General features: G+C 35.3%; 1 protein-coding gene across 5 annotated transcripts; it reads left to right on the forward strand.

The window, feature by feature from the left end:
- The first annotated feature begins 1,070 nt into the window (after positions 1 to 1,070).
- On the forward strand, positions 1,071 to 23,866 carry LOC114530020 (gamma-aminobutyric acid type B receptor subunit 2-like). 5 transcript variants are annotated; one of them, XM_028551598.1, is made up of 18 exons: positions 8,113 to 8,180; positions 9,213 to 9,351; positions 15,300 to 15,517; positions 15,987 to 16,130; positions 16,856 to 17,029; positions 17,402 to 17,521; positions 17,801 to 17,866; positions 18,237 to 18,452; positions 19,034 to 19,243; positions 19,533 to 19,611; positions 19,683 to 19,766; positions 19,948 to 20,098; positions 20,998 to 21,130; positions 21,300 to 21,410; positions 21,810 to 21,926; positions 22,375 to 22,713; positions 22,874 to 23,042; positions 23,514 to 23,866. In XM_028551598.1, exons 2-18 carry the CDS (start codon positions 9,231 to 9,233, stop codon positions 23,681 to 23,683), a joined length of 2,622 nt encoding a protein of 873 aa, XP_028407399.1. In that variant the 5' UTR covers positions 8,113 to 8,180; positions 9,213 to 9,230; the 3' UTR covers positions 23,684 to 23,866. The 5 variants fall into 5 exon arrangements, 4 of the variants coding, with proteins under 4 accessions (XP_028407399.1, XP_028407400.1, XP_028407398.1 ...); XM_028551599.1 differs by lacking the exon at positions 8,113 to 8,180 and having other exon boundaries at positions 8,845 to 9,351; positions 23,514 to 23,687; positions 23,766 to 23,866; XM_028551600.1 differs by lacking the exon at positions 8,113 to 8,180 and adding an exon at positions 11,171 to 11,280 and having other exon boundaries at positions 9,281 to 9,351.
- Positions 23,867 to 24,731: the final 865 nt, after the last annotated feature.

Genomic DNA, 24,731 nt, shown 5'->3' on the forward strand with positions numbered 1-24,731 from the left:
ATTGTCACCAGTGAAGGGAATCCGCCACGGTCGAATTCTCACAATTGAAAAGAAAATCAAGCGAAAAATTCCGCCTATAGTGGAAAACCGGCTTTAGACGTCAAATTTTTCATGTGCGGAACCTGATATTAATGAGCTAAAGTCTTTGTTTGCGTTTGAGTCCATTTGCATTCGAATCGGCACATGAAAAGTTCGACGTCTGAGAGAGAGCCTTAAACATCTCGGTTCAGCTAAAATCTGATGCGAAGAAACTAGTGATTTAGTGGTTTTAAAATTGTGACTTGTTTATGAGAGTTATAGAAACTGCTATCTTCAAAATGCTCTGTAAAATGAGATTTGTCTTAACGTGATCACTTTTTTTATTTCAGTTCAATTTCAATGTTTAAAATTTTTAATTTTCATTATTTCTTTTAGGCACACATTCAATATACATTGCATCATATATTTAAATTTCTTCAATTGCCCGCGAATCGATCTATCCGTTTACTTATTGGTCCAGCGTGGTCTAAGACCACCGTTGCTGCAAATCAGGCAACCAGATCTTCAGAAACAGAAGAAAATAAACTAATTAATGAAATTCTTAATGAATGGTGAGCTTAAGGAAATGTCAATTTTCACAACACGTATACGTTGACCGCAAGGAATTTTTTTTGCTTTTTACGAATCACAATCCTTGACCAAGTCTTTTGACGTTACTCGTGCCGTTTGTATTGCCAAAAAACGCCACTTGCTTGAGCTCACTAATATGTCATCAGTGTTTACGGATTTCCCAAACTGCATTTCTTAACACACTCGTGCAACGGTTTTTTATTTAAGACCCGAGTGAACCCCGAATTTTAGTGGCCACTTTATGGTTAAATTGCATGCTCCCTGCTTTAGTCTACTGTGCCATGTCCACTTTATCCTATATCTCCTTTTCCATTAGCCTGACATTTTTTATTGTCCTCCCATCATCTGAGAGAAGCGGTAGCTATATATACACCATTCAACTAGACACACCATCATGTCCCCGCAGACACCTGCTCTTATACTTTTAGCGTCTACACCGTTTTATATAATATTTTAGTTGTCATACGCGGCGAGCAGTGTGAAATTTCAAAGTTTCGAGTACATGACATTGTTTACAAATGTTCCGTCAACATCTGCGTTCAATAAAGCCAGACTGGAACTGATAAAATACTTTGGCTGGAAAAGAATCGCCATCTTGCGAGAATATGATGACGAGTTATACGCGGAGGTGAATTAGATTTTTTTGTAATTCATTGAAATATTTTCATCACTCATCCTTTCCCGTCCCTAGACGTTTAAATCCGCAATTATTTCTGGAGGTATGCCCCGTTCTGAAATTTCCTTTTTGTTATCTGAATCAAAAGTTGTATGCAAAAGGTCTATACCGCCATCATATTTTTGTTGTTTGGCAATTATCACAAAACAAAATTGCTGATGATACAAACATTGGATTTTGAAAATGCAGTAAATTTGAAGTTGTTAAATTTTCGTAAATGGCTCACGGCTTACATTCAAACTGAGCTTAATTTAACGTGGCAAAACCTAAATTTCAGTTCATCGAAGTAAAATCCTTTCACTTTTATCTGTAATACGGGGATTTTTATTTTTACTTATTGAACCTATATATTCGATTTAGTCGGTTCGTGACCTGCGTCACCAAATAGTTCGTGACAATTTAAACATTTCTCTGATCACCATCGAAGGATTCAGCCGGTTCACGAAGGGTCATCCCAGAATGCAATTGGAAAACTTAAAAGTAAGCCACAAAATTTAATGTATATTTGTGTTCCAACGGTGATATGTTTCTTTATTTTTTTCTTGCGTCCGAATTCATATTTTAGCGTATGAGGGCGTACGGACCGCGCGAGATTTAAAAGCACAGAGCAAACGCTGAAATAGTATGAATTCGGACCGCAAGAGAAAAATAAATCTATTATTTACCAGTTTAGTCGGTCCGTATGGGGAAATATTTCCCTTGGTCTCAAAACGTCCCTCGCGGCCTTCGGCCTCGGACCTCCAATCTGGTAGATAACATATATATATATATATATATATATATATATATATATATATATATATATATATATATATATATATATATATATATATATTCATCATTAAAACATCGCTTTATTCAATTTCAGAGCCTGGACGCCCGTATCATAATTGGCGAGTTTTCGATCAATGGCGCTGTTGATGTTTTTTGCGAGGTATGTCATGATTTTACCCAGTCCGTAGTTATTACTGCATGAGACCCCATGACTTATATGTTATTCAATGAGCAATCCATAGTCGCGAATAGAAAGCTGGAAACGCGCAACTTTGTCTTTCCTCACTCGTTTCTCGTACTTCATAATCACTGCAAAGAATTTCTACCTAGGCTTACAAAATGGGAATGACAAGTCCTAAGTATGTGTGGTTTTTGCCAGCAACAGCCTCCGGCGCCTGGATATTCAGTCCTCTAACATTTCCCAAATACCACAAAGCTTCCAAGTGCAATATCAGCCAAATCATCGAAGCAGCAGATGGATTTATCGTTTCCGACAAAATACCCATTCGAGCAGATAAAAACGAAACACTGTCTGGTTTGGTAAGAAGAAGTTAGGGCCTAAATCATCAAAGCAATAATTCTGGTATAACTGCAAGCTAAAATAGACATAAAAACCAGAACTTGTTGTCTCGATTTAAGGGCCCTTAGCTCTAGGCCTTTTAATTGGTCTATTTTAGGCAGTTGTATCTTGGGAACAATTTTCTCGCGTTAAACCTAGTTGTATGTAGTACTCGTATGTCACACTTTCACAAGGTTTTCATCCCTCAAAACTGTAAATACAGACTCGTGGTTGGTTTTATCATTAAATTAGCGAAAAATAAAAGTCATTATCTAAGAGCAGAATTTGAATATATGCTTAACTTAATCCGCAGCGGTGTGATTATAAAATTTTCGCACAAATTTTTTGTTCATTTTCGTTTTTATACGACTCAAAAAACTTTGAAATTTGAAACCCAAAAACCTTTAACCGTTAAAATTAGAGAATTGAAACCCTGTCCGTATAGCCTACTGTTTTGTAGTTTTTTCTGCCCCTGAAATCTCAATCGGTGAGAAGCAAAACTTGTGATATTTTGATTTATTTTATAAGACTCCCGAGTCATTCATGGCAGAGATGCGCAAAAGAAACAGGAATCCACGAAGTTACGTGAGTTACGCGTTTGACTGCGTATGGGCAGCAGCCTTGCTATTTCAAGCAAGCTTGTCAGCGCCTAAGGAATACCGTCCGGAAAATGCAAAGTTTGGATCCATTAAAATAAGAAATGCCTACATTCGACAACTTTCTCTAATTCAGTTCCAAGGCATGACGGTATATAATTTTTATCACTATATATATTTCTATTTCTAGACAAATTTACTTCACAATTATTATCCTTTGATTTTCTTAGCTTCGAATATATTCAACATGGCAATAATAAAATTTGTTGTGCATGTCCATTGATTACACAAGCAGTCAATCTCTAACGAATTTCACGATAACAATCCCTTAAGATTAACAATTGCATGCCTCTCTAGATATTATGGCTGGTGAACAAAAGCGTGCACGATTTGATTCGCTTTCAACCAATTCATTTAAATCCATCTGAACGATGAAATAAATTTGTCCCAAATTCTATATTTTTTCGATAGGGGCGACACCACTTTGATTACAGAAGACGATTGGGGTCCGTTCGAATAAACCAAATGAGAAATGTGAATGGAACAGGTAATTAATGGCTTATGTTCATTTCAAATGTATGTATGAAAATACATTTCAGAAGCATCATAGCACATTAAAGGTGATTGATACATATATTTATTATATTCAGTGCAATTACCATTATAAATTATTATACGGTGATTTATGCAGTTTATCGTCTGTTTTTTCACAGCGGAGCTTGTTCAAGTGGGATCGTTCAGTTCCATCAGCAGGGAGGAATTTAAAATGGAACTTTTTGAAAGCCAGGTTGATAAATTATGGAAAGGTGAGTGCGTATATTTTGCCATTTAAAACAAAAAGTCAGCAATGTCCTGATATTTTGACAGCAGTAAATTAAGCCTGTTTAATCCACAACGTCGTCACCAATATCGATAGATTCGCTATCTTGGAATTCATGTTTAATTAAACGCATTTTGACTAATTGGGCCTTTTTTGGTGAAAGCGAAAACTTGTGTTTTTATAGTCGTAAATATTCTGAAACATGGTGTACATACATGAAGTTGATTTATACTTTTTTATTTTCATAAAAAATTGCAATAAACTGTTGTATAGCTTCTCGTTACCTCTCTTGACTGAACACATTTAGATTTAGTGTTTTCCCCAGTATAGCCTCTCTCTTTCCGAACAATCATTTCAACTTCACTTCCTGCGCCTGTCAGACTGCAACTTAATTTTTTTTCAGATGGGAAGGTTCCGGTCGACGAGACGAGAACGAAAAAAAAAGTTTTAACCTACTCCAAATTGCTGGTAGCGATCATCTGGGGTTTTGCTGCTTTGGGCTTGTTTTATTCGATTTTTTTCGTCTACTTCAACATCAGCAAGAGAAATCACAAGTAAGTAAACACAGTAGTCACAACAAGATTTTTTTCAGTCCGGCTTATTCTTTGGCCTTTTAATGTTTGTATTTAAAATAGCTATATGTGGGAAAGAGGTTTTCGCTTTTCCTCCTTGTAGAGTGGTTCGAATGTCATCTCCGATGATCAACAATGTCGTTCTTCTTGGCTGCTTCTTTTTTTATGTTTTCGTTTTCTTGTTGGGGATTGATTCGAGATTTGTGGATGACCATGTCTTGGGAATATTATGCAATGTAAGTCCAGGCTTAAGAATGAACGTCGACCGGTCAGTGAGAAGAAGACTCGAGTTTCTTATCGATCTCAAAAAGATTTCCGCTTGCAGAGAAAGAGTTCGCTAGCGAAATACTCGCATAATTTCTTTTGAAATGAGGACAGTCAAGCTGAACTAATTTATTTATGCTGTCAAAATTCAAATTAAAAGAAAATATGCAAATATTTCGCTAGCGAACTCTTTTTCTGGAAGTGCAATCCACTCTAAGCGAGAATGGAAGAATGAAAAGTAAAGGAATTTGATTCTTATTTTAAATAACCAATGTGAACAAGCTTTTTTCACTCGTGTTCTTAGGTTCGTCTGTATGTACTGGCTATTGCATTTTCCATGTCTTTTGGCGCATTATTCAGTAAAACATGGCGAGTACACAAGATATTCACTGCTCAACGAGCTATCAAGAAGAAGGTAGGAAAACAAGGTTGATGTAAGGCATCTAATATCTAACCTCTTACGTGCTATTAATTAATCGACAACGAATTAAAAATTGATTTGTATTGGTAAGGATGTATGTATCATTGTAATTTGCAATGCGGCTTTTTAACTGTGCACATGCTGTGGTCAGCTTGACGATTCCCGTGTTCATTGACGGTGTAAAAAATGCATTTCTGAGATATTGGTCAACTATAAAAATAAAAGAATTCAATTCTCATAACTGAATTAAATCGTCACTGTTTTACACCAATGGCATTTGAACTCCGAGACAAAACGTAACTTGGAGACACTGAAAGGATTTACTTATTTTGCGTGAGGACGTTCTCGTGGTTCAGGGATGGTTTAAGTGTTTTGTCTTTTTAGCCTCGTTTCCAACGCGGTACTTACTGCACTATTCCAAGGAGTCTGTTATTGACTTCCTAAATCTTCATAACAAATTCCACAAGTAATATTAACTCACCTCCTTAACTCACAGAGCGTTTTTTGGCCATGCAATCCATCTTTTCAACAAGTGTCTGGTACAATTTCATGCAGGGCCGTAGCTAGAAGCTTAATTGGGGGAGGGGGGTGCATATTTATATATTCGTCTTATGCCCGAATGATTTCTTTTGTATGCTATTGTTCCTATGGTATATAAACATGAATATATGAATATACACCTCCCCCCCGGTCTTCATGAGAAACTTTGCATGCCGTCATATACCAGTATGTCTTCGGCAGCAAATACAGCATTGTGTGTAATGTTTTTTTTCTGAAATACATCTAGATGATGCGCGATTTTCACCTTCTTTTATTTGTCTTGGTCTTGGTGATAGTTGATGTCATTTTCATAACCATCTGGGTCTACTATGATCCCTTAGAAGCGAAGGAGATCATTTTTGATAAAATGGTAAGACTGTGAGTATTATATGCAAGCATTGTGGTATTCTATGATTCTGTTACTGAGTACTTTTACTACCGAAAGAGGCCAGCATGCATCCCCGTTTGGATGGAGAAATTTTGACGTCAGAATTATTTTCATCGTTATAGAAGGAAGATTCCATCGATGTGATTACAATTCCTGTTTTGAAAATCTGTGAGTGCACTCATAGAACAAAATTGCTTGGCGCCATGTACGGATACAAAGGAATTTTGCTATTGTTTGGCGTGTTCCTCGCGTGGGGAACGCGCAATGTAACGATTCCTGCGCTAAACGACTCCAAGTACATCGGAATGTCAGTTTACAATGTTGTCATATTATCAGCCATCGGTGCAACAGTCTCAATGGTTTTAAAGAAGACTGCTTATTATGAATTACTTCACGTACTGGTATCTGCTGTGGTGATACTTTCTACGACTGTTACCTTGACTATGGTATTTGCGCCAAAGGTGAGAAGATATTCTCTTCGTATTTCTTTTCTTAACACCAACATGTCAACGGCGCAGTTTCGTTTCCTGCGAGACAAACGGTACTTAACAGATATTTAAGGAAATATTCCTGGCTCATACGCGCTGTGATTTCCACTCGAAGTTAAGACCTTTTAACCCTCAACGTATAACTTATTATTCTTTCTCATCCTTTCTGATGGGTGAGATTTCTTACAAATAGATGATTCGCTTTAACCGATTTTAAGAATGAGGTGTAGGAACATACCCCTATTGACAGCTTAAATCTATTGTTTATTCCAAGAAAAATATTAGAGAAAACATTGTTCAATATGAACTAGTGCATTGTCACCGACAAAAAATTTGTTCTGTTAAAGGTTTATGAGTATTACTTTATTCCGCCGGAGCCTGAAGGTTGCACTCGAACGATGGAATCTCTGCAAATGAGCGCGAGATCGACAACGACATCAACAACTGGAGGATCTGATGTTTACGAAGCTTATGTCAAACCAAAAGATGTTAAAGATAAATGGATACAAACGGAGGATTTCGATCCCGGTGAGGATAATACTAATTCTTCGAAGGGTATTGAAATCTATTGCAATTACAAAAGAGATCCATAGGACAAAACTTGATATATGAATCCCCCCCCCTAATTATCGTTCTTGTTACGCAACTGTGTTGTACAGCTATAACTGAAACTTGTTAACTTGTTAGGGTGGATTTCCACTTACAGAGAAACAGTTCACAAGCGAAATATTTGCGTATTTTCTTTTGAATTGAGAGCAGTCATGTTGAAATAGTTTATTTATGCTGTTGACATTCTAAAGAAAATATGCAAATATTTCGCAAGCGAACTATTTCTCTGTAAGTGAAAATCCAGCCTTATTTATAATTATACAGTAACTTCAAACTTGTGATATCCAAAACTTTTCAGCATTTTCGTTTCGTCACAGTCCAAGTTTGAAAATTTTCTATCTACTTTTTCCAAGCGAATCAATAAAATTTTACTTTTTTCCGTTATGATATAATATAAGAATCAAGAAATTGTCTTTTATTGTTCTTAACGTACATATAACCATCTTTTATATACCAAAAATACAACACTTTCGAGTATGATATTATAATATGGATTTTTTCACGATCTCAGTGAAATATTTATTTGAGAGCAGTTGTTAAGTCATGTCCGGTATTTCTCATAGCTAATAATGGTCTGTCAATTGCATCGCCGATGTTTAGTGGAGGAAACGGTGCTGCAGTGATGGCGAACGGGATCAATAGAGATAACAATGGTGAAACGGTGACATCTATGGTTAGTAATAGTAGTGAACCCGTGTTCGGTGAAGAATATATGAAAGTTGATGAATGTACACTGATAGATTCTGGTGTGGGTGTGGGATTGTGTGATAACAGCCCAGACTCTTCAATGACCAATCAGAACGCGGAATTTGATCATGAAAACATGAACACAAAGGAACAAGACGGATTCAGCGTTCATTAGAGGTATTGTGGTTATTGTTTTTATTTCTATGAAAATGTTATATAGAATATTGCAAAATCAAACAATCTTCGGTTACCTTAACAGTAAGTTCTGATGAATGTTTTTTTTCTCTACTATATCTTCCAGGTAGATTGTCTATATACATTGTAAAAAGATGTCTAAGCAGACTATTGTCTATTAATATTATCGTTAATTAAATCTGTTTAATCTGATCTGTTCCAAGTAGATATGGCGTAGTTATATACAAAAATATGTGCCAAAAATTAAATTAATTACTTAGCCTATATATATAGTATTAAAATGTTATAAACATTTAAGTTAATAATAGCCTGCATAGGCAATAAACATTTAACACCTAACATCCTACATCCTTATCATCCAAACATCCTACGCTGTTTGGAACTTTTCCCACAATATCCAGTCCATTATTTAGTATAAGACGTCGTATGAGACGTATTTATATATGCATGTTCATTGAGCGTAAAAACCATCGTTATTATGAACACGAATATATGAATATGCCTCTTCCCCCTGCTTATAGCTGGAAAAAATGAAACCACTACGCAAAAACAATAATTCAAACGTCCACAAGACCTTAAAACTTGAAATCTCCCTTTCCTTAAATCTCCCTAAATCTCCCTTTCTCTAAAATGAACGATTCCAAAGATAATCGTCTTCCTTATAATTATGGTAGGCTACGTAAAATAAAACCAAAGGATACTATTTTTTAGGTAGATTGTATACATGCAATGTAAAAAGAAGTAATCATTCGTGTCTGATATATTTAAAAAGTTCTTTAAACAAATAATTATTGTTGATAGAATTGATTTTAAATCTATAAAGCTACTGTATATTCAGCTTTGTCGTTTATAACTTAAAAATTGAAGAAGATTAGACATAATAATTTATGGAGCCAAGGCTAAAGATTGAATTTTAAAATAACACTATTTCAGTTTTCTCATTTTAAATTACAAAACTATTAACGGGGAATGTGATGTTATTCTTAAAAGGAAGTGTTCATTGTTTATTCCGAGGGTTGGTACTGAAGAGAAATGGATTGGAACCAATCTTGTCCCCAGAGCCGTTTTGGACTTTATAGGGGGTGTTGGGTCTGGAGGCGAGAGGGAGAAGAGGAAAGACCTTGGGATCGGCCGTTCAAAATACCCACATTTCGTAAGTATTTTTAATAAGCATGAATTATCATAAAATTTTGCCTAATATTTTCAAAATGGTGATGTCACGTAGAACGGATAATATTGTCGCATTGAAGCATATTGGAATTGTACTTTTTCCGAATAATTACAAAATATTCCGCTAATTACACATAAACTAGGAAAAATATTTAACCAATCAGAAGTCAGAAGAGGCTGGCCGACCCCAGGGCCTATTACCCCAACCCAAAATCAAGGAACGAGGTTGGGTTGGAATGCCTTTCTATAGTTTCTTTACAAAGCCATGATCGTTGGATGAATTATTTTCAAACCAAGCAAGCAGTTTCCGAACTTTTATTACTTAAATTCTGATCACAAACTCTGGCTATTTTACAAACTATTTTACTGGCTGGTTTCATTACTGTCTAGCTTAGCCTGAGTAGCTAAGCCAATCAGGATGCGTAGCAACTAATCTATCAACCTCGTACCCAGGGTCTTGTTTACGGTAAAATACATCAGCACTTTCAGACATTGATGTTTAATTTTATTTAATCTTTATCGTGCACACAGTCCCACTTTTTGAAATGATTTTTTTCACTAATCAATCTATTCCGCAATTTTGCCTTTGCAAGGCTTTGCGTCGCTCGAATAAATTTGCCCACTGGAAAACGGGTCTAAGTGCTCTACTCTATAGTAAGAATTAGGTAAATGAATGCTGCGGCCTTAAGCCCAAGAAATTAAATTTTATCAATTTCAATTAACCCCACTATTCTCTAATGGGATTTATTAATTAAGCAAATTATTAAAAATAAAATTAAAGCTTGCAACATTTTGTCATCGGATTTAAGGCGGTTTTCCACTGGGCGGAATTTTTCGATCGAACGCTCGGATTTCTTTTTCGAAATATTCCTCCTAGTTGAACCGGCAACTGAGCACCGAACAATATGCATGAACTACATGCTTGCTGCAGGAAATATGCACCAAAATTTGGTTAATATATCAATCGTGAAGACTTAATTATGACTATATTCGTTCAGTTATGAGCACGCTTTGTCTGCTGGGAAAAGTGTGCTTCTCAGATGATGCACTGTCAATCAATGCTCAGCATGGAAGCACAAAAATGCGGTAACTTGAATCGCGATGTTAAAAAATACATACATTAAAAATATTGGTGTAGTTAATATTGGAATAGTATGAAAGTTGATGAATGTACGCTGATGGATTCTGGATTCTCAGATGATGCACTGTCAATCAATGCTCAGCATGGAAGAACAAAAATGCGGTAACTTGAATCGCGATGTTAAGAAATACATACATTAAAAATATTGGAGTAGTTAATATTGAATAGAAAAAATTCTGTATGCTTTCTTATTTTGATGCGGAAGACAGTCAATACTACAGAACACCGCATTCTGCAATCTTTTGACAGCTCATCATACGCATCTGGCAGCTGTGAAATGGCAATTCTCTGCAGGCTTAAAGTATTTAGCGATTTTTTTTGCCGTCTGCAAGCTTGACGTATATTGGATTGCAAGCTTGACGTATATTGCAAGCTTGACGTATATTGATCTATATGCAAGATATATTTTGTTGAGTATCTATAAATCTTTTTCCCTACCAAGTAATGATAAGTCTTACCGATTTCTGCGGTGTCATTTTACGGCATCTTGTTTGCCCTTGTCATTGCGACAATGATTATTCAGCGTCAATTGTGACTGACAGCTGTTTGATAATTATAGTTAGCAAGCGAAGAATGCAATAAACGATCTTCTGTTGCACTAAATAAACACCGACAAAAATATTTAATGAAGAAAATTCACGCTATTCTTCTTTGCGTTTAGCGATCTCAGTATCACTCAGCCAGCTGTACCTGAAACAAAAATATCTGTTTCAGCATTGCGATTAGGAGTTCAAGACGATACGCGTAAGTGGATATAGGACACGAGATAAGGTGATGTGTATTTTAAAATTTAAACAGTTGTTATATGAAGTAGATATATAGACATGAAGATCGCAGTGAGCATTTCATTTTTTTGTCGTACAAACATTTAGGTATAGAAGCTTTTCAACAATCATAAACACATAATAACAATCCGATATTTGAAGTTCCGCCGAAGTAATTTTGTTCTATCTTTTTACATTCAACACGTAGTTTTCAACTTACTCGAAAGTCAAAGATACATTATGTGTGTGACCTTTTGGGAATTTCTTACATGTTGGAATATATGCATAATTGACTTTGTACATCAGCCGGACGATCATAACATAAAATTCTCATTTTTTTTCCGTTTCCGATTCTTGTCTACGCCAAATAATCCCATGCACACAGAGGTTATTTATTGCAGTGCATACATGTTCATATCTCGTTACATGTATTTGATCCCAATGTTGCTTGATCGTGCCATACTACTAAAAAAGGGTCGGAGAATACTTTTCTCGTAGTTCTAACTTTTAAGTCATTTTTTGCCTCTATAATCACTGCGGTTAATGTATGTATATCCCTACTCTTTACGTACAACCCGACCTACAATTAGCTGAAAACAGCATCGTACCTATTACACAGCAAAAGGCCCACTTTTATGTGTTTAATCTGGTTGAGAAATTTTGCTTTGGTTATAATATCTTATTGAAAGCAAATAACTATAAGTATTTAGGGAATTATTTAATTGCGCGAGCTGAGAAACGTATTTTTTGGCTCCAGAATACATATTTGCGCAAAGCTTGCGCGAAAAGAAATAAAGAAGACTTTTTTCTCACGGTGACGCGCGTCTAATTTCCAAGCAAAACCCTTTGACAACTGAGAAATCGATACGCCTGCCCTTTAGCTCAGACCATAACTCAGACAAGTACTCATGTGCATGGCAAGCTGTCTGGAATCGGTCCCTTCGGTTAGGATCGCCGGAAAACCCAACCCAAATTAAAAGTGATGATAATGATGCTTGATAATGTTTCAACGGGAATAATAAGTCACCAATATTATCCGATGTGACTAGACAGCTGCATGAAAATAGCTAAACTATAACATTTTCATCGCACACTTCATGATCATATTGTTTTGAAAGTTGCGAGTCCATACCTTACAGCTCAAAGACGTAAAAACTTCATTTTGTTTTCCTTTATTGACTGAATTCCAATTACTTTACTTTATTGAATTTGTTAAAAACGTAATGACGGCAACAAGAATTATATTATATTTACATAAAAAAGAGTGTTAAAAATAACTGGGCTGACACAGAAACAGCGAACATCGCAGCTCAACAAGTGGATAAGGAAATAAAAAAATATTACGATATACCAGGGCGACTTCGACAAAGACGGCAGGTAATCATTGGTAATTTAAATATTTAAAGTCCCATGGGACTCTTAGACGTCATCTTAGCTACATATTTACAGTGGAAATTTACGATTCACTATAAGCGGTGAGCTCGACGCCACTAACACAATTTATCCTATTCAAAAAAGCAATGGAAATTTAACTGCTTTGAAGCCACATAGTCAGGCGAATTCTGCGGTGATTTTACGTGCGATTTTCGTCCGATATTTAATTGAGAGCATTTATATAAATGAGCATTCATCTTTCATAACTATCTATACTTATATTTCAAACAATGTAAAATTTCTAGCCCCTGTTTGTCCTGCAGAAATACAGCATTTCTCTTTTGCTAAGATATTCCGGTGTCTAGTTGATAATATTGCTAAAAAGACCGAAAGAGTCGCTCTTGGATTAAATATTTCCTGTCGGGTCGTTTTGGCACTATTGAAATTAAACAGGTGCTCTCTCCGCTATTTTGCCCATTACGTTATAATAACCAAACAACTCTCACGTTAATTACAGCTGTTTTCATATCGGAAAGCCGTGAAAATATCCGAAAGTATCATATATATAAGAATGGCAAAAAAATGGAAGAAATTTTTGGGAGTACAAGTTTGTAACTGTTGCCCTGCGCCAGATATTTCTTCGTTTATAGCAAGATGGCGTGCTAGCTGTGTCACAATTAAATCTTAAACTTTCAAAAGCCCGACCAACACGTGAGCTATTATTAGCTGAGTAAAAGACCACGCGTGGCTGTTAGCTCAGCAAGTTACTCTCGTGTGCGGATAGTTTTTCGTGAGGAATTCGCCTCGAGAGGCAAGTTTCTCACGTGTGTGGATGGTTTTCAGGCTGAGCTAATTGCCTCGCGGCGTCGTTAATGAGCTCAGTTGATAGCTCTCGTGTGCGGCAGGCTTTAATGTTGCAAATCACATGTTCCTAAACTTAACAAAATTTTCGAGTTCAACACAATTAAAAGCTATTTTTCACCCATTTGTCTTTTTTTTTCATTTTTTTTGAAGGAACTTTCGGACTGAATATTAAGCTATAAATCTAAGATCTAATAAATAAATCACGCGAGCAAGGCAGTTCTCATTAATAATTGGAGCCGATAAATAAAAATGAAATATTTTCTTTTACGAAACGTAGATTGGTTTATTCAATCTAACAAGATATGCAAACAAGCGTTAAATTAAAGCTGAGATTGCAATTTCGTCGAGCCGTGTTTGATTAAAAAATCTTGCTATGAGGTATTATTATATTGCTACAATATGCTTCAGCGGCGCTTTTTATTCTAAAATTGGCAACACTGCAGTTATACTACGACTCACCCGAACAAATTAGAAACTCGAAACCAAAAAAGAGATCGCGTCTGCAACCCCATTTATTCCCGAGATTCCCTTTTAGTATAATATAATTATATGTGTGCGGTGAACAGATAGAACAGGTGAAAGGGATTCTCATGTTAACGATAGACAGTTAAAATAGAATTCCATCTTCACTATAATATTATATGTAAATTAATTCTCTTGGGTGTTATTCGGCGATTTGTTTTCATATTTTTTTAAATTCTCTTAAAACATCAGGGATATCTTCAAAACATGACCATCCTAAATTCTTTTAGACCCTCACCTTTGATTATTATTTTAAGCAGTGTGTGTTGCGTATGTTCCAGTGAATGAGTTAAATTCAATCTTATGCTCTGAATATGTAGTTGTAAACAGTATCATTGCATTAAGGTTTAAAATCTTTAGTTTACTTGAGGAAAGATTTGATTTCTACATTGAACTTAACTACCATTTAATAAGCTAAACGGGCTTGATACAACCGGCCCATGATGCAAATAGAAATATAACAGTCGACTTGTGTGTTTCAAAGTGATTTTAATTCCGGAATTCTGCCGTTAGGTTTATTTTTTTTCATATTTAATTACAAAGTTCTTAGATGGTTAAAGAGACTACAGCAGCAGCTACTAGCTGGGCAGCGATTTTGCACGCCTATAACATTGAATGATTCAAAGATTTAGGAATAACGCAAAGCTTAATTTGTCGAAATAAATTTAATCTCTATCTCTTATTCATTTTTAAATATAACGAATTAAAATAGTGTAAAATATTCCAATTTTTATCGTATCATATCATTCAAATATCTATCATGGGACAGGGTATTTTGAAAATTATAGCTGTTCAATATATGTAATCAAGGCGTTTGTATATAAACATAGCGCGACTGTACCCATGCATATACTTAGTTTACCGGCGACCATATATCAAAAACTAAAAATGTTTCTTGACCCCAACAGACTCGCCAGCTGATCTGAGATCATGACGTCATAAGGCGTCTCGACAAAACTGAGTTATCATGTGCCTGGTGTTATTTGTCCTTATTCTTCTAACTAATAGTATAAAGGGCGAACAATTTAAATTCTAATTTACAGTTGAGAAAAAATTAGCGTGTTTTCGCATAAATATAATAAAATTACTTGATGTTTCGAGTGTCAAAGTCATATGCAATGAAGGAAATGATAATTCAGTTTTGTCAAAGATCTGGCTTCTGATTGGTTGATTTTTATACCCAGATCAGCTAGCGGAGATGCGCAAACCAGATCTTTCATATCTCTTCTTGCTAACATTCATAATATGATTTTCTCCTGGCACTAGTAATGCGTCGTGCGTTGATGTGGGCGATTTTGTTTTGCTTTTCGAAAGCAACAATCTCGTTATCAAAGAAAAAGATTTTCATCGGAGCTTTGGTGTATTCGTACGGTGATGATGCGCAAGGCTTTAAAACGGCAATGGAGCATGCGACAGAGATTATAAACAATCGAAGTGATATTCTAAAGGATTATGAAATCGTTGTGAAATACACGAATACATTCGTAAGTTAAATAGTTAATACGGCGGAATTTTGTTTTAGACCAATTAGTGAGTTTGTTTACATTTTCATTAGCTTTACATGAAAAATGTCAACAAATATGTGCTTAGTTTAAAACAAAATTTCACCCTGTTAATACATCAACATACTGTACGTTTAGCATCTACCGTATTTACAACGACAGCAAGAAGGAGGAATTTCGTTTCAAACTAATCGGCAAATTTGTTAACATTTTCCAGTCAAAACCAATTTTTTAAGCTTCATGTAAGTGGCAAATAATGTACCTCATCACCGGAAATAGTCAGAATTCATGCCTTCTGATTGGTCTAAAACGAAATTTCTTCTTGTGACAATTCCATTTCTGAAAATTCGGGAAAAAATTCGTAGAGCTTAATTCTAGATTACCGGCAATTACCACACCTTAGAGCATCACATTTATACCATGCAATAATTCACGTACATTTACTTTCTAGAGCTCCCCAATATACACTGTATTAGGAGTGTTTGGTTTTTTGCAATGGCCGAAGAATGAGTCGATCCAGGTTATGATCGGACCAGCGTGGTCGAAGAACGCTGGGCCAGCTGCTATCGCAAGCGCAAGCTGGAACGTTTTGCAGGTAATTGTTGATATAAAGGCAGAGTTCCATAGATTCCAAAGGAACCGGTAATTGTTTATGGCAGGGTTGGGGGGTGACGAGTAAAAGGTGGGTTAACTAAAAATTAGGCACCCCTGAGGTGCAGGAAAATTAAAAAAAAAGAGAAAGGTGGGGTAAAATAAAAATGAGAAAGAAAAAGATAAGGTAAAGAAATTTATCAACACAAATCTTTTAATCATAAAAATATCAATCTAAAATTAAATGTTACGATCTATGTCATCATTTGTCAAAGTGTCTACAAAAGTTTTTTTCCCGAACGAAAATGGTTGGGTGGGAAAAATGGTTAGCCCCCACCCCTGACATAATAATGACTGGTCCCTAATTCCTAATTAGCCCTTACCAACAAGGTAGAATTTCGTTTTAAACTAATCGACATAGAATTATTTGTTTACATTTTCCAGGCAAAACCAATCAGAATGCCTAATTATTTGATAATGTAAAAAGGGTAAATAATGTGCCTTTCTACCGGAAGTCAAAATTTCTGCAATCTGATTGGGTTACTGAAAATGTAAACAAACTCGTTGATTGGTCTAAAACGAAATTCTCTCTTGGTGCGCTTACCATAAAATTACAATAATCCTAATTAAGAACTCAAAATCCGAAGCATGTTTGACATATGTATTATTTATTTGAAAATAAAACGCCCGAAGGGTGGTCTAACCGGATTACGGAATCTGTTTTCACAGATATCTTACGGAGCTACAAGTGTCGAGCTACATAATGATGAGTATTACCACACCTTGTTCACTAATGTTCCATCGACGTCATTTTTCAACTATGCTCGTCTAGCTGTTCTGAAGTATTTCGGATGGAAGAGAGTTGCGATATTACAGGAATATGATGATAAACTGTACTCTTCGGTATGGGAAGTGATGAAATAGATATAAACATTAGGTTAACTTTCTTTTTTCTTTTAACGGTTTTTTCATCGTGCTCTTTGTTCTTTATGTTCTTCATTAATAGTTCTTGTCTCTCTTTCTTAACTACGTTGGTGTTGCTATTATCACCAATTCTTCACGCACGTTGCAACACTCTGTTCTCCTATTGCTCTTTCATACTCTGCTTTATACAACCTTGAATAGCCTAACATAACAGCTTTCTCTACCGTACCACTATATGCCCTCCTTTTCAGTCTAGGCTCCCTGCAATCTTGCGCTCTTGTGCTATTACCCCAGATGCCTTCCCTGATTTAGCATTCAGTAATTCAACCGACTTTTCCTAACTTTCTGCAGGCTGTTGAAAACTTTCAAAGCGTAATTGAGTCGTTTTCAGCGAACGTTTCAATAATCACACTCCAAGGATATCAAAAAGGCTTAGCAGATCATCCGAAAAAGGAACTTCAGAGGTTACAGGTAAAATTTAAAAAATATTTACTTTTTCCATACTATATCCTCTCAAGGTATAAGAAGTTATTAGTGTGGTTACGATATTTTTAAAGATAAATTTTACTTACGAAGGCCCGGTTTAAAGGTTCGGAAGCTCCTCATATAACAACCTGATGTTTCTACAAAATGATGCTCGAGTTATCAATTCAACATGCGAAATTTCATTTAGGAATATTATCAATGCAATTTCTTTTATTTTAGAGGTTTCGTTTTCATTTCCCCCATCCTTTTTTCTATAAATTTCAGAAACTTGATGCTCGGATTATAATCGGAGAATTTTCAATTGATCGTGCTGCTGAGGTTTTCTGTGAGGTTTGTGCATTAATTTGATTCGCCATCTCTCTTGTTTCATATTGGAATATTGATATATGTATACCATCTTTTATCACCTGAAAAGCTAAAAGAGCGAAAAAGTTTGTGAATAAAGTGGTATTAAAAAATACAAAGCAGTGGTTATGTTCGAATAATATCTCTGGTGGACAAGCAACCTTTTTTATATATATATATATATATATATATATATATATATATATATATATATATATATATGCTTCAGTCGGATTGATTCAATACACGTCTTTCATTAAAGTAGTTTCTTTAAAATTTCTGTACTTGTGTTATGTTGTTGGAAAAGCAAATAAATGCAAATGAAATGATAAATAGCTGTCTCTTTATTCCCAAGGCTTACAAACTTGGAATGTACGGTCCAAAATATGTATGGATTTTGGCTGCTACCTCAACGGGAGCATGGATATTCACCAACGACGTCGACACATTTTCAAAGCATCATATGAATATTGATTGTAATATCAGCCAGGTAGCCAAAGCTGCAGAAGGCTTTATTACTATTTCCCAAGTCGATATTAGACAAGATGACAACGTCACAGTTTCTGGACTGGTGAGTAATTTGATATTCACTTCAAACTGTCAATCATAAAGTCTTCAGATTATTAAAATTTTATTGTGGGCGCGGATGTCGTGTCACAAAAATTAATATGGCAGGATTTGTACGACTTGTAACAACAGTGTTTACAATACTTGATCAATATTTATTCGCAATTTGTAGATAGTTGATTATAGGAGGGTCGAAATCGCGAGGCTAGGTTCGATTGCTTGCGTAAAACCTACTTGTCCTTTCTTCATATTATCTTTGAGTTGACAGTAGTCTTAACTGCGATAATGCAGATAGAGATTTAACATTAGTTTATTATTATTCTCACTTGTTTGCTTACGCCATTGGCATTATGCAAAACTCGTAGGCGTTGGCCTTCTGAGTACGAATTTGTTGATCGATCAATTTCGTGGTCCAAGCAGCGCTTACAATCATGTGCAAAAATTATGAGACTTTACGTATTTTAAGATAATTGTACTTACTTGCGAAAAGACGATGGATCTTGTTATCCCATGTTCTAGCCGTCTCTCTACCATGATTGTACATACGGGAACAAAATAATTGTGGGGAATTTTTTCAACATTTAGACTTCCAGAGAATATTTGGCTGAAGTGCAAAGAAGAAACAAAAAAGCGCAACCGTACACCAGTTATGCGTTCGACAGTATCTGGGCTGCAGCACTGATGTTAAACGAGACATCAAACACGACTCGTCCGGAAGATCTCGTGTTAGGAGACGACAAATTCTTTTACGAATATAAAGATTTGTTGCAGAAACAAGAATTTGAAGGCCTCTCAGTAAGTTTATTATACTTCATGTTTTCTATTTACATCAAGTAAAAAAGGCAAAAACTGGTGTGAATCGAAGTCATATTATAAACCTCGCTATCGCAAACAGAGAGTTGATTTAGCAAATTGCCAGGAATCGTCACTGTTAAAATAGCTTTTGAAGAACTATAATTTATCATATTCAAGGCATATTCCAGGGAGGTTTGTCTGTCAATTTAATTATGTCCTAATTCATGCATCTTTTATTTAGGAATGTTGTTGGATTTCATTTTAATCAACCAGGATTTTTTAATTTTAGGGTCCTCATAAATTTTATAAGCGTGAAAGAATTGGAACTGTTGTGATCAGACAAATGAGATTGACTGAGAATGATATTGGTAAGTGCCGGTAGTAAACTTAATCTGGTGGTAGTAAACTTTATATATGACCAATTCTTACTTCTTTCCAGCTTATCTTGAACAAGTTGGAAGTCACGATTCTTATACCAATGAATTAAGCATGAATGAGAATGAAGTGAGAAAAATGTGGAAGGGTAGGCTGGCATGATCGAAGCAATTCTCCTTTAATTCAGTTTCACTTCCAATTTCTCCCAACAATTCTATTGATTCTCCCTAATTGGGAGATTTAGAGGCCCCCGACAGGAAAACTATATAATCCCCAGCCCCCTTCTTTTTGCCACCAATGGATTTGTGTCATGAATCGTACACCTTTAGACGGCAAAGTTCCAGTTGATGAAACAAGAAAAGAACGCAAGGTTTTGATATATTCCCTGGCACAGTTGATCTTAATCGGTGTTTTTGCGGTTCTTGGCTTGATTTATTCGTTGGGATTACTCTATTTTAATATCGAGAAAAGAAATCACAAGTGAGTTCATTGATCCTCGAGACTTAAAATTAAGGGAGCAATCTTTTCTATCTTTTTCGTAACGAAGCCCGTTCAACTTAAACGGCCGATGGCATGGCTTTGAAATAATAGTTGCATCATACTATCAAGGAATAAGTAGAAGAAGTGTAACTAGAGAATATTTTTATTTTTGTGTCCTTAAATTTTCCCCAAATGTACAAGTCATGCACACGCCACGTCACTTGCCTGAAACATGGCCGCCTGTGAATTTATTACTATTTCTGCGACTTTAGTAGTAATTTGTTGGCTTATAATTCATATATAAATGAATAAATTTTTTCTAAATAAATTTTTATATCCGCAATTGCCAAAAAAAGTGAAATAGGTCACATAGCAGAGAGCATGAAAACAATGACGTAATGACAAATGACGAATATCACGTATTATTATATACACAAGCGCCAGATATGAGATATGCTGCAATTTCATTGGTTGGCTACTAGACAGATATTAGCTCATATCTGTCCAGAAGAGAAAGTAAACAAAATGACCGAAAGATTTGGGGAGTTGAGTGAAATAGAAATCCAAGTTTTAGTTGATAATAGCACACCAAAATGCACCGATCGAAAGGGCGACAAAGTTTGTGTATATAATACAACAGTGCGCCGAGTTGGCTATCGGCCATATACGACGAGAGTGCATGAGCAGAATAACTGTTGAATATCACGCAATAAACACTTTCCAGCATGATGGCTGCCGTGGGACATTTTTACCATTAAGATGGTCATCTGTCCATCTTTTATCTATGACACTATGCACATTTACTAGGAGGATATTAATTAATTTAGATTCGCCAAAAATAATTTCATTTCCTCCATGGGATCACCACGTGATTTTTATATATGATTTTTTTCCCATAGGGTGATTCGAATGTCATCTCCGATGATCAACAATGTCGTTCTTCTTGGCTGCTTCTTTTGCTATGTTTTTGTTTTCTTGTTGGGAATTGATTCGAGATTTGTCGATGAACATGTTCTGGGAATTTTATGCAACGTATGTGAGATAAAGATATAGTGTAATATACTTTTTTGCTTGTCACAATTTTGTAGATATCTATATAATTGGTGTCTAATTTGTAGCCAAGTGATTCTTATTATCTGCCTACGGCAACCATGATGAAACAGACAACGGTGTTTATTTATATATTCATAACAATTTCTAGGTGCGTCTCTATGTTTTGGCAATCGCGTTTTCCATGGCGTTTGGGGCTTTGTTCAGTAAAACATGGCGCGTGCACAAAATATTTACCGCTCAACGGGCGATTAAGAGAAAGGTAGGAACAGTAGTTACGTTGGCAGAACTTAACTAAACTCAAAATATTTTATTGGGGGAATCGAATATTACAATTTATTTATTTATTTATTTATTTATTTATTTATTAACTTTGCCAAGTAATATGCAACATTTACCAGTATATTTACAACAATATATAATATGGAAAATTGGCAGGGTGCACGCTACAGTTTTCACCAATTACAGCGGCCCCATAACACTTTTCACTTGCGTTCTTAATTCGCTTTTTGTCATTTTAGTTGATTTTGACCAGAATATCAAATTTCGCTGCCCGTTATATTGTACATTACACTAGCTATCTAGTCTGTGTTTTGAATTAAAGATATGATTTTGTACAATGCCATAATTTTTAAAACATTTAATATACATTTTGCCTTAGATGATGCAAGATTTTCATCTCATTTTGTTTGTTCTGGTTCTTGTTCTGGTTGATGTTGTATTCGTAACACTTTGGATTATTTTCGATCCATTGAAATCTGAGGACATCATTTTTGATGTAAGATTAAGATATTATATTATGTCGTCAACTTCTATAATAATTGATTCTACTTATAGTTTGAAGGATACCCTACACCTGTATTGCTGCGTTTTTTAAAGTTCTAGTAAAAATATAATTGCACACAAATAATAGCTAGTTTTATACGGTATAAAGTGAATTGATTTCGAATAATTTTACTGAAAGGGTAAGTAGCTAATTCACTAAACTAGCACCGTTATAAAATGATATCTTGGATTTAGCTTGCTCAGTCACGACCAGATGATCGCGAACAAAGACGAACAGCTTAAGTAAACCTGAGGCCAGAATGTTTTCAAAGTATTGAATACTTTTACCATTTTTATGTAATCATATTGATGATAGGTACCCAATTTATTTGAATCAGTCTCGTATAAGGATCTTCTTTCTGGCATGGCATATAATATATTCTCCACGTTTTTAATTTCAGATGGAACAGTCAAACGATTTGATCACAATCCCGGTTTTGAAAATCTGTGATTGCACCCACAAAACTAAACTGCTTGGCGCTTTGTATGGATACAAAGGAATCTTGTTGCTGTTTGGCGTGTTTCTCGCGTGGGAGACGCGCAATGTAACGATTCCTGCACTAAACGACTCCAAGTACATCGGAATGTCAGTTTACAATGTTGTCATATTGTCAGCTATCGGTGCAACAGTGTCCATGGTTTTGAAGAGGACAGCTTATTATGAATTACTTCACGTACTGGTATCTGTCGTCGTTTTGCTTTCCACAACAGTCACTCTGACGATGGTGTTTTTGCCGAAGGTAAATTTTTTTCTTCTCTGTTGTGTTTTTTGTGTTCTAATTAGTGAAAAAGTTGAATTTACAGTGTTGATAACCATTGAGAAAAGTCATGTGTCATACTTTAACAAGGTATTGAAGCACACCGTTAATAAATTAACTTTAAATTGGCGAATGTTCATAGGTGCAGGAGTTTTATACAACGCCACCTGAGCCTCAAGAACGTGTTCGAACTATGGAAACGTTAAATATAAGTATGAAGACCACCACAACCACAGAAGATGTTTATGAAGCTTATGTTAAGCCGAAAGATGTCAAACATAAGTGTATACAAACAGAAGATTTTAATCCAGGTATTTAATTAATGCTCAGTTGTATACAAGATTTAGCTTACCTTTCCCCGTTAAATTCCTCTTGATTCCTTCTTTTTATATTCTTATTTCCCATGACTTTCAGCTTTCAAATTTTAATCTACTTTTCAGGTGGAAAAATTTAGTCATTTTTTCATCTTTATTGTATCACTGTTGTAAATACTGCAGCGAGAATAATTCGATTCGTGCACATGTTTTTGGCGATTGAAAGCAGCCCTTAAATGAAAGCAACCTTGTCAGAGGTGGATCCAGCACTAGTGCAGTAATTTGCATGACACAAGAAAACTGCTAAAAATAACCACCTCGTTTTGTGATGCAAATTAGTGCACTAGTGCTGGATCCACCCGTGAACCTTGTAGTTCTTTACTGTAATATTTGAACTTTTAAATTCTCTGATCGCTAAAAGAAAAAGGAAATCATCGACTTTATTTAAACTCTGTTCTAATATTGTAGCAACTACAGAAGACGCATTATATAAAGACATAAAAACAGGGATCAATGAAGGCTTCAGTGTGGATAAGGAGGGTGACAAGGTGCTAGAAGAAAAACTGCAGAAGTATAAAGAGTACAAAGTTGGATCATTGGGGCATTTTGAATTTCAGGATGATAAAGACTGGTATTAGTAAGGTATATATTCACTAGCTAGTATAGCTTGTTTTAGTACGATTATTTATATTTGGAAAACCTGTTAGTCTTGTTGATCAGGGAAATACACATAGCCGTATTATAGCAAGATCCTGAAAAACATAAGCGTCATTTGAAGATGGGCTTTGAAGATAAATTATATAAAAATTATCGAAATAGTATTAGGATAATGTAATGTATGTGTCATTTTGCCATTAAGTGCATAAAAAGACCATTCTTTAAGTTGTATTAAATTACTCGCATTATTTCTTAGTTTTTTTGGCTGTTTGTAAAAGTACAGTCCGTTTGAAACATAAAAACATAATTTAAAAAACTGACGATTTCGTCTCGATTTCTGTTCAGCGACTTTCACCTCGCATAATTGTTAAATATTTCGAGGTTAATGTGATAGAACTCCTAAGGTTGTCATTAACGTGCACCAAACCCCTAATCAAATGCTTTAGGTTGCCGGAATTTAGAAAGGAGATCAGTTTTATAAGGATAATGAAAAACCTTTTCCAGTTTTCAGCCGTTTTTCTCTGGTGTTTTTCCGGCTCCAGGCGACTCCCACTTTATTAAGCGATTAAAACAGACAAAATCTTCAAAGACAAAGAAAAAAACTGAAATGTTATTTTATTCTGTTATTGGAACTTAAAGTTTTATACTTATATAGTGTGTATTTGTGATATTAAGATTTAAATTACACTTTCTAAAACACTTTTTAAAGTTAAAGCAAAGGTGTAATAGCCTTTCACAGTTGGTTTATGCTTTTGCATGAAAAGCTGAAAATTATACAAATACATCTTACATTTAAATACAGCTTATCCTTTCCGCAAAGCAAATACGAAATAAACAAAGCAAACACTTCCCCTTTGAAAACATTTATAAGCTTGCAGATTATAAAGTATTTCTCTTACATCGCTTTGTCTTGACTGTATCCATGCTCTTCTTAGTTATCTGCTATGCTTCATGTTGTTTCTTCCCGTTTTATTTTGCACAAAGTTTATGAAACGCTTTTACAAAAGAGTTTACGAAATGACAGTTAAA

This window comes from Dendronephthya gigantea, unplaced genomic scaffold (assembly GCF_004324835.1).
Source record: "Dendronephthya gigantea isolate DGI-Jeju-01 unplaced genomic scaffold, DenGig_1.0 000059F, whole genome shotgun sequence".
Lineage (NCBI taxonomy): Eukaryota > Metazoa > Cnidaria > Anthozoa > Malacalcyonacea > Nephtheidae > Dendronephthya > Dendronephthya gigantea.

What these genes read in the sequence shown, in the direction of transcription:
- LOC114530020 (XM_028551598.1), top strand. Translation starts at nt 9,231, where the DNA reads ATGGATTGGAACCAATCTTGTCCCCAGAGCCGTTTTGGACTTTATAGG. An exon ending in ACGTCACAGTTTCTGGACTG is followed by an intron (nt 18,453 to 19,033) that starts GTGAGTAATTTG and finishes TTCAACATTTAG; the next exon opens with ACTTCCAGAGAATATTTGGC. An exon ending in AACGGGCGATTAAGAGAAAG is followed by an intron (nt 21,411 to 21,809) that starts GTAGGAACAGTA and finishes ATTTTGCCTTAG; the next exon opens with ATGATGCAAGATTTTCATCT.